The sequence below is a fragment of the Camarhynchus parvulus genome, chromosome 15 (genome assembly GCF_901933205.1).
Source record: "Camarhynchus parvulus chromosome 15, STF_HiC, whole genome shotgun sequence".
Lineage (NCBI taxonomy): Eukaryota > Metazoa > Chordata > Aves > Passeriformes > Thraupidae > Camarhynchus > Camarhynchus parvulus.
Window position 1 is genome coordinate 2,334,266 of NC_044585.1, and position 16,590 is coordinate 2,350,855.

At 43.7% G+C, this 16,590-nt stretch overlaps 2 protein-coding genes across 2 annotated transcripts in view; both read left to right on the forward strand.

Annotated features, from left to right (window-relative positions):
- The first annotated feature begins 947 nt into the window (after positions 1 to 947).
- Positions 948 to 3,194, forward strand: DDT (D-dopachrome tautomerase). The gene is made up of 3 exons (XM_030958781.1): positions 948 to 1,156; positions 1,230 to 1,405; positions 2,185 to 3,194. The coding sequence occupies exons 1-3, from the start codon at positions 1,049 to 1,051 to the stop codon at positions 2,255 to 2,257; spliced, it is 357 nt and encodes a 118-aa protein (XP_030814641.1). The 5' UTR covers positions 948 to 1,048; the 3' UTR covers positions 2,258 to 3,194.
- Positions 3,195 to 6,643: 3,449 nt separating this feature from the next.
- Positions 6,644 to 16,590, forward strand: part of CABIN1 (calcineurin binding protein 1) — a 112,868-nt gene continuing 102,921 nt past the window's right edge. The window contains 13 exon segments of the mRNA XM_030958606.1: positions 6,644 to 6,788; positions 7,729 to 7,866; positions 8,969 to 9,032; positions 9,466 to 9,558; positions 9,853 to 9,966; positions 10,112 to 10,246; positions 10,500 to 10,680; positions 11,444 to 11,573; positions 12,263 to 12,412; positions 13,287 to 13,570; positions 14,129 to 14,297; positions 14,726 to 14,862; positions 15,245 to 15,462. Coding sequence (XP_030814466.1) covers positions 9,030 to 9,032; positions 9,466 to 9,558; positions 9,853 to 9,966; positions 10,112 to 10,246; positions 10,500 to 10,680; positions 11,444 to 11,573; positions 12,263 to 12,412; positions 13,287 to 13,570; positions 14,129 to 14,297; positions 14,726 to 14,862; positions 15,245 to 15,462 — 1,614 coding nt within the window. The 5' untranslated portion in view covers positions 6,644 to 6,788; positions 7,729 to 7,866; positions 8,969 to 9,029.

Consider the following 16,590-nt stretch of genomic DNA (forward strand, 5'->3'; position numbering starts at 1 on the left):
TGCATTCCACTTTTGCACAAACACAGGCTCAGCAAATGAGATAAGAATTGTTTTTCCTTTCTGTGAAAAACGCCAATCACTTGTTTTTTAAAATTTTAAAAGTTTAATAGTAATAAAATGGTTATAAAATAGTAATATAATTAGAGTAATAATAATTTGGACAAATTGAATTGGGGCAATATGAGACAATAAAAACAAAAGAGTTATGGATGTTGGGGTACCTTTTCTGAGCAGCACAAGCCCGAAAAAGGACCCACGTTAACAAAGGATTAACCCTTAAAAACAACAGCCTGTTGCATATTCATACACTTCATACATGATGCATAAATTCCATTCAAACACGGGATTCTGTCCGGTCATCATCAACTTCTTTCTAATCCTAACAGTGCCTTCGAGGTGGGAAGAAGTTTGTTTCTTCTGGTAAGCGGGCAGTAAATTCTTTTTCTCTGAAAGATTTAGGTGTCCTGGGGCTGCTATCTGGTGCGAGTGCCTCATTCCTTTCTTAAAAAAAATCCCACTAACATAGTTCTTATTTTAACTACAAAAGTTACCTTTTAATTACAAGACTACATTTATCATATTATTAAAATGTTAATACAGCACTACTAATCAATACATCAAAATACATATGGTAAATATCTGCGTAGAGCCATATAATATGCACTTTTCACCCTTTCTCTGCGGCTCAGAGAATGTGAGTCCCAGAAATACTCCTGGGAAGTTGTGCCTTGCTTTTCTCTGTGAGGAGAAATGTGGCTACATTTGGTCTCACAAGTGAGAGTGAGTCCCACAGCCACAGAGTCACCCACGGTGAGTGCCCCAGGCCCGGCAGCCGCTGGGGCAGCCGGGCTGAAGCGGAGTGACCGGCCGGGGCCGGCACGGAGCGAGGGGCAGGGCAGGGCCGGGCGCGCTCCGCTGCTGCTGCGGGCGGTGCCGGGGCTGAGCCCGCCCCGCCGCGGCTCCGCTGCCGGGGCGGCTCCGGGGGCGAGACACGGGCCAGGCCGGGGCAGAGGCGGTGCAGGCCGCGGGCAGCAGCAGCCGCAGCGCCATGCCGTTCGTGGAGCTGGACACCAGCCTGCCGGCCGAGCGGCTGCCGCCGGGGCTGGCGCAGACCCTGTGCGCCGCCACCGCCGATATCCTGGGCAAACCGGCGGAGGTGAGCGGGGCCGGGACCGGGGGCGGCGGGGCTGACGGTGGCTAACCGTGACTAACCGTGGCTGTCCCGGCAGCGGGTGAACGTGACGGTGCGGAGCGGGCTGCCCATGGTGCTGTCGGGCTCGGCCGAGCCCTGCGCCCAGCTGGCGGTCTCGTCCATCGGCGTGGTGGGCACGGCGGAGCAGAACAAGGCGCACAGCGCCCGCTTCTTCGATGTCCTGACGGCGCAGCTGGGCCTGGCCCCCGATCGGTGAGTGCGGCCCGGCGGGGGCTCAGCCCGGGCACCGTGCTCAGCCCGAGGGCAGCGAGAGTGTCCTTCCATCGGGCCTACAGGTCTGTGGGGTCCGTGGACGTGGAACACGACAAACAAGTGCCAAGGGGATGTTCAGAGCAGTGGAGATAGTGGCAGTTCCCGTGTCCTCCAGGAGACTAAGTTGTGATACAGATCCAAGACAAGATTGCTAACAAACACAAAGTGCTTGTGGGTGCTGAATCCAAGACATGTGGTTTGGAGCCAGATAAAACCACAGACTTGTTGAACAATCTGGGCATTACTGTTCTCTGAAGTTCAGTATTACAGTTGGTAAAACTGGTGCAAAACCCCACTGGGATTGGTAGAGCTTCACCCTGGCAGGGCGTCACCTGCCAAATGCTGGAACAAGGCTGTTCCTGAAGGTCAGCCGTGTCCATCTCTGCTTGTCTTACCCATCTCCCCAAAGGAGAGCGATAACAGTACTTCCCTGCCTCTTGGGTGCTGTCAGGATAAATCCCTGGCAAGATTATGCACTATGTGGCTCCTTCTAAAATGGACAAGTATCACATTTAAATTGCTTTTGTTTTGTGTGGGTGAAGTCTGTTTGTACCCTGACCCATACACAGCTTATGTTTCCTTCTTTTAAGTGAACACCCTGAAGTGTAAGACAGTGAGACCCTAGTGCAGATTTTCTACAATGTTGCAAACTGGGCAGCAATAATGTTTAATTGTAAAATAATGTTTCCTGTCCGCATTTTTGCTCTTTTACCCAAAAGGATCGTCATCCGCTTTTACCCTCTGGAGCCCTGGCAGATTGGCAAGAACAGGACAGTCATGACATTCCTGTGATCCTTGGAGCAGCTGCTGGAGCAAAGCCATGATGAAGGCAACCCAGAGATGATCAGCTCTGTCTGTCTGCTTGTTTCCTCTTGTGATCCAATCCGTGTAGCTCGATTCACTTTTGTATTTGCGTCCTGTACACACAAAGTTCAAGAGTGAGGCAACCAACTGATTTTACTGAAATAGTTCAAAGTCTTTGTCTCAAGTTCAGGCCTAGACAAAGCTGCTTGTAGCAGTAAAAAGTTTAATTCTAGAACATTTGGCTTTACTGAGGACCAGAGAGGTTCTGAGGTTTATCTAGTTTTTCTCATAATTTGCAAGGCAGAAAAAATCCTTTTTTCTGTTTCTCTGTGGCAGCAGAAGGGTCTCAGGCCAGTGAAGATGACCTGGAAGTCAAATGATTTTCTTTTTCAGGCTCCCCTGAAAGCCCTTTCTGGAAAGAGGGGTGATTATTTGGACAGAAGTTTAGGCATTGAAGAATCATGTCAGACCTTGTGCTCTGTGCTCTGCCCTTGCCACCTCCTGTGACTGCTCCTACAAAGTGTTATTTGTTCACAAAGTTTCCAGGGCTCAGTGTCTATCTGCTGATGGCAGTGGCTGGAGGAAAGAGTCACTTCTGAAGACCTGCACTGTGCCACCAGAAAATATTTTGAAGATTCTGCTACTGCCAGCTTTAATTCCTGTTATTCACTGTTTGTCCAGAGTCCTTTTCTTTGCTGTTATGGGGAGTTTTGGGATGATACAGCATCTCACTGTGATCTGTGGCTGATGTTTCTGGCTCAGTGTCCCTGCAGAGAAGTGTTTTGGGTTTTTAGGACCCACATACTCCCTCACTTTATAAGTAGAATACACAGGGCATTTCATTATAACAAAAGCACGGTACGTTTTATGTACAATGTTGCCTCTGCCTTCTGCTGCTAATAAAATTATTTATCAGTTCCCTTTCTCTTTGTGACTTGGTCAGGGGGAGGTCAAAGAGCTCAGGGCACATCCCTGGGACATGGGGGTGCATGAGAACACAAGAATGAAGGGGGCTTCTGTGCTCCTTCATCATTCTAAATGGAGTTTTATTTGTTTATGGCTTGAGGTATCTTCTAATCACCATTTAAAAATTGTTTGTTCCCTGTACACCATAAATAACTTCTATGTTTGACAGATCTGACAGGAGCACAATACCAAACACAAATTTGTGTATCAGGCTGGGGGGCTGCACCTTATCTGGTTAATAAACTGTCACAAAGCTTCTTTTGATAAGTGTCAGTTTGCTGGCTCACAGCACTGGGGGTTTGTAGGTCTTAGTGCTTGCAGACTGACATTGTGCCTGCCCAGGTCTCTCCACTTTCTCAGGAGGTCTTTTCAATCTAAAGTTGTTGAAACTCAGGCAACAACCAGGTAGGTGACCTGAGTCTGAGAACTGACTCAGCAGTACAGGGTTGCAGAGAAGGGGGTGGACAGCCCTGGCTTTGCACCAGCTTGAGGTGAGTATTCCAAAATGCAGAAAATGTTCTCACTTTAATTCTGATCTGCAGAATCAGAATTCCAGGAGGTTCTTCTGCCTCCTGAAGTAACAACCACAGACTCTTGCCAAAGCCTTTGTTTCCTTCAGAGAAACCTTGCTCAGCCCTGGGCCCCAGCTCTCTTGGTTTTGGGCCATGTTGGCCACCCTGGGGACTTCTGCAGGCTCTGTGCTTTCCTCACCCTTGGCTGCTCCCAGTGTGGGCTTGTGCCTGGGAACAACTTCCCCAGGATTGCAGAGTTGAGCAAGAAGATGTAAGAAAGTTCATGTTGCTCTGAAGAAATGGCCTATTTTTTACTTCACTGAGCTAATGTTGGAGTAGGTTTGACAGCATTTTGGGACTCTAACCCCCCTGCAAAGGGGTTATGCAGGCCCCTGGAACCCTCTCAGGCATGAACACATCAACCAGAAAAGCAGGAAACCTGTTTCAGTCCTCAGGTTGGAGAAAATCAGATACACCACCCTTATCTATGGCTCAGCAATGACATTATAAAATCCCTTTCCCTTGCATGCAGATGGTCCCTGTTCCAAGGGCTGGAGCCTGCCTGGCATCTGGAGTTAGTAGCTCCCAGCTATGGTTGATCTTTTACTGTTGTAACTTCCCAGGCTCAACCTCCTAAGGTTAACAAATATTTCTGCCCCCCAAATATGTTCAAACTGAAAGGCAATGCCCTGATTTTGAACACTGAGTAACCATTTCCTAGCCCCAAACCTTTGGACTTTGCACAATCTTTCTGTGTATTTACACTAGAGAGGATCAGTGAGCACTGAGGATGATGCAGGGCACCACTGGCAGGAAAGTGCTGCAGGGTTGTGAGAGCTTTGTGAGTTACTCTGCAAACACAGCAGTGGGATGCTGCTGCTCACAGCTTGGTGTGTCGTGGTGGAAAGCAGGGCATTAACACAACTGCTACATTTGAGGTGAGGAGGGCTGTTCCTCATGGTGCTAAGGGGTGATTCAGTGCAGTGCCTGAGCACCAGTTTATCTTCACCAGTGAGTGTGATGTGTTGTAGCACCAGGAGTATTTAAAGGTGAGGTTCTGTCCCACAGCTGGGGCCTTGCCAGCCTGTGCTGAGGTCTCTGTGGGGCTGAGGATGGCACATCTGCTCTCTGACACTGCTGTCTGACCATCTTACACTTTAGAAATAAAGTCATTTCCACACGGAGCTGTCTCAGTGCTGCTGGGCTCCATTCCCCCCAGACCCCAGGGGCACAAACTGTGTTCCCATCTCCAGCTGGCTCCGTGGCTTTAGGGAAACTCGGTGGCCTTGGGCTGCTTTCCAGCCCGCTGGGCAGGGGATCCATGCACATTCAGGGTTTTGCCCACACACCCCACACCAGCTGCATCTGAAGCTCCTGGGGCAGAATAACATCTGCCCTTCCTGTCACCTGTTGAGTAGGAGCAGTCTTTAGAGCTCTTAATTTCTGAAGCTGGAATCCAAATTTTGCAGATGGGCTGCAAAAAGAGGGTGACAGGGCCTTACTTTGTGAAGGAAAGCAGCTCTGCCCAGCATTGTTTGTTCAGTGTTAGTGTGTTGGAGGGTTGAAAAGGCAAGGATCTTTCTGTCCTAGCACTATTTTTCTGTGAGAAATCCCCAGACATATTCAATTTGGAAGATCAGCTCCACATTTTGGAATTGATCTGCTGAAAGACAGTGACAATATCTTTCCTTGGCAAGGAATGCTCATGGTCCCAGTGTTGATGGGTCAGACAAGACTGTCCAGGGGCACAGAAACACCTTTCTGTCCTGACAGCTTTTGAGTGGGATCGATCCTTGGATGTATTAATCCTTGGAGGTGGTATCCAAATTTCAGTGGTGGATCCCTGAAAGGGAATGGTGATGCTTTTCCATAGGAAAGAAAACAGCTGGCCCCAGTGTTTCAGGGGCAGATGCCAGGCTGCCCAGGGGAGGTAAAGGCCAGCAGCACTTTGCTGTCCTGGTACTGGTGTTGGAGCAATCAGAGTCTTAAGCTGTGCCAGGGGAAGTTTAGACTGGATATTGGGAGGAATTTCTCCACAGAAAAACTGATTCAGACATTAGACCGTGCTGCCTGTTAAAAACGAGAGCAGGCTCCCGGTACTAAAGCGTTTTCAGCATTTATTATAATAAAAAGAAAGGCCTAAAGCAAGGGGGCCCGGGCCGAGCAGGAGCATTCCCGTGGAAGATGGAGCAGCGCCGGCGCTGGGGCTGCTCAGCAGAGACGGTCCCGATGGAGCATCACAATTCAGCGGGTCAGAAGCCCCTTTTTATCCTATTTTTTGTCCCTTTGGATTGGTTTCTTTTTGGATCCTTCATTTGCATGAAGGTTTAAGGCGTTTGATTGTCCCATTACAATTCTGTCCAGGCTGGCTCGTTTCGCTCGGGGGCGGTGCACTTCACTTAGGTGTAATACAGTATGTTCTGTACCGTATTTCTTGTAACTACCTTTTGAACCCCTTTTACAATAACCAAACTATAGTACATGCTTAACAACTATCAGCTATTCTACAACAGTTCCTAACCTATTTTTAACACTGCCCAGGGAGGTGGAGGAGTCACCGTCCCTGAAAGTGTTTAAAGAAGGACTGGACGTGGTCTGGGGGTGTCGGTTCCCAGCCGGGACCCTGAGCCCGGAGCTTTCCCAGGCGGGACCTCGAGCCCGGAGCTTTCCCAGCCGAGCCGAGCCCGGGGCTTTCCCGACCGGGACTCCGAGCCCGCAGCTTTCCCAGCCGAGCCGAGCCCGGGCCTTTCCCGACCGGGACTCCGAGCCCGGGGCTCCCTCAGCCTCCGCCGAGCTCCCTCAGCCGCCGCTCCCGCCTCGCAGTGCGCGGCGCTGCCATTGGCTGGCTGCGGCAGGGCGGCTCGGCCAGTGAGGCGCTGCGTTGTTGGCGCCGCGGCTCCGGAGGCGGTTGCGGTGGAAACGGGCGGAGCGCGGCTCCCGGGGGAGCGGCGGGAGCCTGAGGGACCCGCGCCGGGAAACCGCGGGAGCGCCCCGGGAACCCCCCGGGAGCAGCGCCGGCATGCCAGGGGCGGCCCCGCGAGGTGAGTGTCCCGTCCGCCCGGCCCCGCGGAGGGGCAGCGGCGTTCGGGCCCTGCCCGGTGAGGGTGGCGAGAGCCCGGCCTGGGCGGCCTCGCCCGCGCCCGTCCCTCAGCGGAGCCGCGGGCGGAGGCGAACGGGGGCTCCCGGCCCCGTGTGCCGCCCTCCGGGCCAGCGGCGAGAGCAGCGTCCCTGGCCTCCGTGCAGAAAGTGATCGTGTTCCGTCAGAACGGCTGTGCTGAAGCGAGGCGGAGCTTTGCAATGTTAAAAAAAGAAACCCAGAACAAAAATCAAGTGTTATTTAAACGTGTATCTGAAATGTATGGATCCCCAGTGTAGCAGGAACAGCAAAAGCTGGGAAAGCCCATGTCACTCCCTTTGTTTCTTACTTAGAAGTTGAGAGCACAAGTTCTGGGAGCAAGAGCTGACATTGGAAATATTTACTTAAATTTTAAACGACTAAGGTTAAAGGAGGGAAGGTTTTAAAGGCAAAAGGCTTGCTGCCTTTCAGGATGTGCACACCTGTTGTAGCCACCGATTTATAGCTGAGACACTCTTGTATCTGAAGAAATTCAAACTGGTGTGTAGTACTTAATATGAAAGAGGAGTTGTTTTTTGCCTGCTTGTCTCATGTAGCTGTGTTTCTCTGGAAGTGCTTGTGGTGACACACTCAGTTCCTCAGTGCTGTGGCACTGCTGTAACTCCCTCCTCAGGCAGGGCAGTTTTGCAGCCATGTACAGTGCCTAGTTTAAAGCAAAATGAAATAATAACACCCTGCCAAAGCTGTGGGGCAACACCCTGCCCCTGCTTTCCAGCACCACCTCAGTCCTGTTTGGTTCAGTCTGTGAACGCCAGGAGTGTGGTTGTCACTATGTTCCTGTCTGTTACAAGCTTCCAGTATAAATAATAAGTGGAACTGAAATTGTGTTCCCACGTTTTCTGCAGTTGCAGTTTCCCCAAGAGTCCAGCCTCGGATGTAAAGTCTCAGCCATAGTCTCTGCTGTTGACTTCCTCTACCAACTTGAGCAAGATTTTTTGGATTCAGCGAAAGACTTGGGCATATTACTGAATATAGGCATTTTTGTAAGTGGATTTAAACCCCATCAACTTAAATATGCAATTTGGGATCATACAGACTGACTTACTTAAATGTCATAAGCATCTACACCCTGTCCAAATGTGTAACATCCAGTCTGTCTGAAAGTAACCATTAATATCTGTGCATGTATTTCTTCATGTGAAAAGTAAACAAGGAGTTTGTCCTGAAGAAGATTTGAAGTTTTATTAGTGTTTATCTGGTGACTTTAAAGAGAAAAATGCTTTATTGCTGTGCAGTTGTCAGTCTGATTTAACTACAGGCAGGGAGAGCCAGTGGTGCACGGGCCAGCAAATGCTCATTGCTGAATGAGTGGAATTCCTGTCAAGGCGTTATTTTCTCTACATGCAGAACTCATCATGATGATGTATGAGTTTATTCAGCTTATAGTTCTAAACTCCCACTGCTTCCTGCTGTGGTTAATTCTGGGTTTACTCTTCTATTAATGCAGTCTCCCATATTAAAGACTGTTTTTAGCCTGTCTTGCATATGTCATCTTGTTTGAGTTGATGGGAAAGTTTTATCATATAGCAGTGAAGGTTTTCTATAAAAGCAGCACAGAGCTCTTTCATGTATTTTTGCCTTTACTAACATGATGTTTCAAGCAGTTAATGGAATATAAATTGTGGGCTTACTTATGAGGAAAAATTACTTACAGGTTATAAAAGTGTATTTAGCCCTTCAAACTTTTTATCAGTGGTAAAAAGGACTGGAAATATGAGTATCCTTTTTCAGAATGAAGAAATGCTAGTTAGTAAAAGTTCACTTTTTTTTGTTTGCACCCATCTAGTAGATGTGAGTGTGTCTGCAGTATCTATAACTTGTTTTTGCATTGGGGCTGGTCTGTAGATGTTGGTCAGGATACTCAGAACAGCTGTGGGACAAACACTGGTGCTGTTCTAGCAGGGGTGGCAGTAATGAAAATTATTCCTCAGTGGAATTATTGTTCTTCAGTTGTTGGGCTGTCTATCTCTTGGGATGGGATTGTGGTTAATTGGTTATTAAAGTATGCTTGTAAAGTATTATCTTTTACTTCTGAATGTTTTCTTTGTGAACAGAATAAATATTCTAATCCTGTTTGCTTTCCAGGCCTCTTTGTGATAGACTCTTCCTTCTATTCCTGGAGACAGACATTGTAATAGTTGTAAACATGGTAAGGGTTTTTTGAGATGGCTTTTGAAGTGTTTTGCTAGCAATAAAATTGAGAATTTTCCTCTTTCCCTGGGACTAAGAATAAATTGCTATAATGAGAACATTGTTTTTGGAGTGATTGTAGTTATTGGTAAATTTAAGAATTTGGAAAAAAATCACTGTAATGCACATGTCTATTCTAGGAAAGCTGTTGCTTGCAAGACACTTAGAATTCGTTTTTTTTCAGCTGATTTTGGATGGGAAATGGTTTTGATATTTGTTTATTTGCAATTAGGAATGATTAAATTAATTACAGCTCTTGTAACTTTATGTAGAGATCTTTCAGTATTGTTGATGTACCAGTTAATTAAAAAAAGAGAAAAATCCAGTTTTCAAAGGACACTGGGACATGTGTAGGTGTCACATTTCTTGTGATGTCTCAATTGCCGTTCCAGATTCGCATTGCAGCGCTGAACGCGAGCTCCACGGTTGAGGATGACTATGAAGGTACCTTCAAAAGCCATAAAACACAGACCAAGGAAGCTCAGGTGAGTCATTCCACAGCTGTCTTAATGAAGTTTTGTCTTGATGGGAGTTTTGTCCTCTAGTTGTAGGGATTTGTTCAACCATGATAATTTCTTCTTATAAAAGTTTAGTTACTCGAACTCTTGAATCCTCCCTTAGCAAGCTAAAACTTCACTCAGATGAGTTATTTTAGTACAGTAACACAAATGTTCTGCTATATAGCAGGAAGTATTAAAAGTGTGAAACCACTGAAATACACAATAAATATATTTAATAAAGTTGTCTTAATAAATACATTCTAATTATTTCAATCACAGGAAGCAGAAGCTTTTGCTTTGTACCACAAAGCTCTGGACCTTCAGAAACATGACAGATTTGAAGAGTCTGCTAAAGCTTATCATGAGCTACTTGAGATTCGTCTTCTACGAGAGGTCAGTGACCCTGGGGGAATGACACTCTAGAAACTGTTTGCTGTATTTTGTCTTACTTCAGTTCTAACTGGCTAACTAGAAATGTCAGTACTTGTTCTTTGTCTGATTCCTAATGCCCATGTTGCATTTATTTTATAATTTCTAGGCAGTTCTTTCTGGTGATGAGAAAGAAGGGCTGAAACACCCGGGTTTGATGTTAAAATATTCCACCTATAAAAACCTGGCACAACTGGCAGCACAGCGGGATGACTTAGAGACAGCCATGGAGTTCTATCTGGAGGTACAGTGCAGCTGAAATTAGACACTGGAGCCTTAATGTTTGTAAAAACTTCCTAAAATACAGACAGACACATCCAGCATACATCATGTCAGTGTACAGTTGAATACTATATTCTTTCTGATGCTATATGGGATAAAATTGGTCCACCAAAGCGGTTGTGGTGCTGCTGCAAACTAAAGCAGTGCCAGTCCCTCACACTGGGATGGGTATACATGTCTGAAATGTGGGTGATATTGTTTGTTGTGCTTTCCAGGCTGTAATGCTGGACTCCACTGATGTCAACCTGTGGTATAAAATTGGTCGTGTGGCAATAAAGCTGATCCGCCTGCCCTTGGCTCGTCACGCTTTTGAAGAAGGGCTCAGGTGCAATCCTGATCACTGGCCTTGTTTGGATAACCTTATCACAATTTTGTATACACTCAGTGACTACACAAGTGAGTACAGTGCATGAAAAGCATCTCAGCATGTAATTTTACATACCAAGAAAAATTGTCGCAATGAAATCTATAGGTTGAAGTGTATCTTGCTGAAGCAATGCAGCAGGGTTTGATAGAGACTGCTACTTCATAGCAGTATAGAGATAGAGATTTTACTGAAATAAAAAGCATGATGGTTTAGAGAAGTTTTGGTTACCCTAAAAATAAATGTCTGTGGTCTCACAGATCAGAGCCTCTGCAGGAAGTTCCCTGTACTGTTCCTCTGCCTTTCCACGTATGTTGGTTTTGGCTTTCTAGTAATTTCCTGCTGCATAGCTCCAGGGTTTGGGTATAAATCTACAGTCTCATTCATAGCCTGGAAGTATTAATTGTAGTTACAGCAGTGGATATTGCTTGCTTCACTAATGGAATCTACAGTTAAGACATTTGATAACATAAAAATGGTGAATGATTGTGTTTCTGTTTTATGGTTCTAATTTCTTCTGTACCTGAACAGGCTTGAAAGTAAGTGAAAGATGTACTGCAAATATTGTTTAAACAAGATTAATTGCATTCTTTTTCTGGATACAGTACCTAGGAAGACACAATAGGCTATTTTAACTCTATGCATATAATTATTTGATGCCTTAAAAAGCAATTGGACTAATTTATGTAAATGTCACATTTGGGTGGAATTCAGTGGCGTATGTGAGGCCCAGAAATGGGAGCTTTGAATGAATGAAAGCAGCCATTGACCATTCAATTTTTATTTCTCTGTCAGCATGTTTGTACTTTATCTGCAAAGCTCTGGAAAAAGATTGTCTGTATAGCAAAGGATTGGTTCTGAAGGAGAAGATCTTTGAGGAGCAGCCTTGCCTCCGGAAAGATTCCTTAAGGATGTTCCTCAAATGGTGAATGTTGTCTTAGTGTATATACTGCCTTTGGAGTGTAAATTTTGGGTTGGGAGTTGCTCAAAAAATCTGCTGAGATCTTGTGCTTTTACCTTGCTGATCTTCCTTCTGAATAACAGCATGTTGATGCTGCTGACAGAATGTTCTTCAGGAATTCCTTTTGGAGGGAGGTAGAAAGAGGAAAGCAATCCATTTGTTGCTGCTCATTTATTTTCATACCTAGATCTCTTGTAATCATCTGCCTTTGTTCACTTTAATTAGTTCCCGATCCCTGCAGCATTCACTTTTGTTTTCCTAATTAAAACAAGCCAATAACAGCCAAAACCAAAACAACTCTCGCCCCCCCAAGAAAACCTCACCAAACACTCCTCACATGTTACTGCTTTTCTTCTTGTATGGATTTTATAGTAGGAGTGGGTAGGAGGAAAGTGGGAAAATAGAGGCCCATAAAATTTACAGGATGTGTCTAAGTTAACAGATCATTCAGAACAAAGATTTCTGATGGTTGACACATCTATATGTATGGCATAAAGTTGGTAACATGATGTTATGTGAATGCTTCTTTTAACGCTGTTTTGTTACGTTATGTGATGGTATTAAATGAATCCCCGCTACGCTTTAATTTAAAAAAACCCCAAAAAACAGCAAACAAAAACTTTCACTTATCTCCATTTTGTATTATTTCTTAGTGACATGTCTATCCATAATGTGAATGTGAGTGCAGCTGAAGCAGGAAGGATCATAGATGAAGCACTGGAGCTCCGTAAGAAGAGACAAGCGCTGCTGGTGCGTGACAGAGAGCCAGACCTCAGACTGGTGCAGCCAATTCCCTTTTTCACGTACGTCTTTCTGTTTTCTCTTTTCAAAAAGATCCTCTGAAGCACATATTCTGACAACTGTGTTGTGCTTCAGATTTCTTCAAAACACCTTTTTTTTTCCTTGTAAAAACAAACCAAATCCCCCCAGTGTTTTCTTGCTAGCTTTTGGGTTGGTTTGGTGTGCTTACGGTTTTAGCATAAACTCCACAGCTATTAGTTTTCAACTTTTGATTTTAAACTAGTGATGTAAAAAACAAATCTGGTATCTGGAATGATTTGGCAGCTATTCCAACATATTACTGGATTTTTCATATATACTAGTTTGTATGACGAATTTCAAAGCAAGTTCAGCTTTTAAAAATTATTTTTTACTATTGAGATAATGAAAACTCAGAAAAAAATTTGCAGTTCTTTATTTTCAGGAAGATATAAGGATACTAGTAAGTTGTTATGTATGTCTTTATTAAGGCATAAAAGATTGGAGTTTGGTTTTGGTATTGCACATATTTTTCTGGAATATTAATGGATTCTGCATGTAGTTCATATTGCTGAGAAGATGTTTCTGCTTGTGAATAGGGATGGGTTCTTTTAGTGTTGCTGATTGAATGCAGAACCTGAAAATTTGCTTTGACACTACTTTTTTCAGATTTTGGTATAGAGTAATTTCCTCAGCAACTACTGCATGGACCTTGTCTTTTTAGAGACATTTTTTGAGTGATGGAATAAGTTTTTGATACTCAGGTGTGTATTGCTGTCCCACTGAGAAGCTGCTCTTGCTGTGTCTAAACTGTTAGAGAAAAAACAATGTTGGATGCTGTTAGGTTTGTAAACTTAATATAGAAAATAATGTGACAAGAAGTGAAGATAATGTGATGCTGTTGTGTTTCCCTTGCAGGTGGAAGTGTTTAGGAGAAGCCTTGCTTGCCATGTATCAGCACCTCACAACATGTGATCCTCCTCGCCCCAGTCTGGGAAAGAGAATTGATCTCTCAGAGTACAGAGACCCAGTTCAACATTTGATGCTTTCTCCCACCTCTACTCCTGTCAGTGTTATTCAGCCAACTCCTGTCAGCACTAATCCAGTGGTGACAGTGCCAGATCCTGTGTTACCTTACACTCCAACCACACCCAACTTCCCAAGTCACAGCCAGAGTTCATTGGAGCCAGGAGCTACTGTAGGTGAGCAAGGTACTTCAATCTAAGATTCAAGATACCTTTCCTACCTACCTGGGTATAAAAAACACTTCAGAATTCTTTGGGACATATTGTCTTTCAGCTGCATGTTGGTGGAGTCAGAACCTTTTCAGCATATGTGTAACATCTGATAGAGAAAGTGAAGGGGTATCTGACCTTTTCTGGTTTTGTGCTGTTACTCCACACTTCAGTTTTTCAGTCTTTAAGATGAGAAAAATTGTGACTCCATTCCAGCAGTGATGCAAATCAAACTTTTAATGCTGGGAGGGGCCTTAAGCTCCTTAGAATGAATTAGCTGCTTTTCAAAAAGATGACTGTGTTATTTTTCTGCTCATGTGTCACTTTTAGAAGCTGAAAAGACCAAGCTGTCAGCTATATTTATTTGAAATCTGTACAAGATTTTTTTGGCACTGTCTTCAGAAGGAAACCAATGAATCTCAAGTGTTGCCGTGTAATTATGTTTTTAAAAATAAAAAAGATTACTCACTTTTTATTTGTCAATTTAACCTGTCAGGTTTTGGGTTTTTTTTCATTATGTTTTAGGTGACATATCTGCAGGTGACAAATCTAAGAAAGGAGTAAAGAGAAGAAGAATTACAGAAGATAGTGGAGAAACAGCCAAAAGGAGATCTGCCAGAGTTCGGAACACCAAATGTAAAAAAGAGGAGAAGGTTGACTTTCAAGAGCTGTTGGTGAAGTTCCTTCCTTCCAGGTACTGTACAGCAACAACTTTCATTATGAGATGATCACAGAGAGGAAGCTGTTTGGGATTTTGTTTGATTAATATCCCCCCAACCTTAAAACTACCAGTCCCATGTTATTTTTTAAAGCAGATGTGGTGCATTATCTTCTGATAAATGTAATAATACTGCTTTTAGTAAAAATTACTGAATAAAAATTTAAAAATAAAACAGCTTTTACTACTGTTAAAGTGAATTAGTGGACAATGCACATATCAAAATAAGATAAAGTAATCTTGATTTGGATGAAAAGAACTGGATGCAAATCTCTGAGTTTGTTTCAGTAATATATTGTCACTGTTAAAATTTGCACAGTGTTTCATATTTAGATTTCATCTAGTAATGAAAGAAAGAATGAGGACTTTGTTGATATTGTGGCTTTTGCCCCCCTTTCACACAGATTAAGGAAATTAGACCCTGAGGAGGAGGAGGACCCTTTCAATAACTATGAGGTGCAATCAGAGATCAAAGAGGAGAATTTTCAGCATGTTGGACCACACAGAATGTCATTTGATTCTACAACATTTATGGAGTCTGGTAGGGATTGCATTATAAGCCCTGTTCTTTCTTTGTTGTTTTTGCCATATTGTATGCTTTATTTTCTGTATTTTCCTGTCATGCCTAGAAGATACAGAAGTATATGCTATTTTAAAAAGTATAATTTTATAGTATAGGAGTATCTCAGTTGGTACTAATTTTTTAAGTCTTGGGGAATTGCTCAATCACTGTGTGCAGGAGCCCTGTTGTGTGGAATTTCCATTTAAAGAGATTGGAATACAGTAATTGAATTCTGCACATGTGCAGTGCAGGAGAACTGCTGTAATGGAAGTGCCCAAAACACTGTTGAAACTTAATTCTTTCAAGTTATGATCTGCCTCAACCTTACACATGTAGGCCTTTGTGTTTATCTGCTCTCTAGAAAAACAGGATGTTCATGAATTCCTGCTGGATAACCTGAACAATGGTGGGATCTTGGAGCTGATGATGAGGTATCTGAAAGTCATCAGCCAAAAGTTCCTGGTGAAGTGGCCTCCTGGCTTGTGTGAGGTGGTGCTCAGTATCTACAACAGCTGGAGGAAGCACAGCAGTAGCCTTCCCAACCCACTCCTGAGGGACTCAAGCAATCAACACATCAAGGTAGAGCAGCACCTTTCCTTATTCCATATTTGCTGTTGTCCTGGTGTCAGGGTGCCCAAAGTACCCAGCTGAAATCCAGCAGACACAGGTTTGTCAGCTCTGCTTGTCCCAGCTGTGGTAACTGTCCCAAACTTTGGTGCACTGCAGCTCCTGGAGCTGTTCCTGAGCTGAGCACACCTGGGTGGTGCACATGCAGCTCTGACCTGTATGTAATGTGTTTTTATGCACACATACACCCACAGAGATGGAATAAACACAGATATATTTTACCCCTTTATTCTGTTCTTGCTCTTTTTTCCTTCCGCCCTCCCTTTTCTTCTGATATAACACAGTTTTGTTTTGTCATCAGGTCAGTACAGAGGCTGCTCTGTTCTCACTGGCTAATTGAGGGTCAGCATTGCTGCTTTAAATAGAGTAAATATTCTGTAATTTTAAGATAACCTGAAATTTACAGCAAAAAAACCAAACAACAACAAAACAAAACAAAATCATCTCCTCAGCATCACTATTTTATTACCTTAATAAAACTGGAATTTCCTGAAAGCAGATAGAAAATATAATAAGTTCTTTACATTATTGTTAAATCACCTTAATGATAGAAGATGATATATCTTGAATTATAAAACCAGTTCTGATAATTCTTGGCCACTGAGCCAGCCTATGTTATCTTTTTAATGTTAGCAGTCTGTATTCATTTGGAAAGTTATTTGCCTTTGGTATGACTTCAGTTGGAAATATTTTTTCAGATCAAGTGTTTTTACTTCTTTGCAAATGAAATATTAATTATGGAAATTGCTGTGTTCCATTGATGTCATTTGCAAAACAAACAAAAGTGCCTCTATGTAGCAGATGTTAAATTTTTATACATCCTGTGACTTATTTATGTATATATTTCACATATACATGGCCTTTTTTAAACAAATATATTTATAAATGTATTCCCTTGGCTCTCATTATTACTGCATAACTGCTTACTTTTCTTAAATTTTGTCTTATTTTTCAAATGTCAGTGCTACTCCTATATTCTGGAATCGTGCTTTTGGCATGATTTGGCAATTTAATATAGTTTTATTTCAGCCAAGTTAAAAAGTAAGGATGACAATTTTTTCTAACATTAAGCAATGCTGT

Excerpts from the sequence above, each read along its gene's own strand:
- DDT (XM_030958781.1), top strand. The coding sequence starts at position 1,049 with ATGCCGTTCGTGGAGCTGGACACCAGCCTGCCGGCCGAGCGGCTGCCG. Across the intron at positions 1,157-1,229 it reads TCCTGGGCAAACCGGCGGAG|CGGGTGAACGTGACGGTGCG; the intron begins GTGAGCGGGGCC and ends CTGTCCCGGCAG. Across the intron at positions 1,406-2,184 it reads CTGGGCCTGGCCCCCGATCG|GATCGTCATCCGCTTTTACC; the intron begins GTGAGTGCGGCC and ends TTTACCCAAAAG.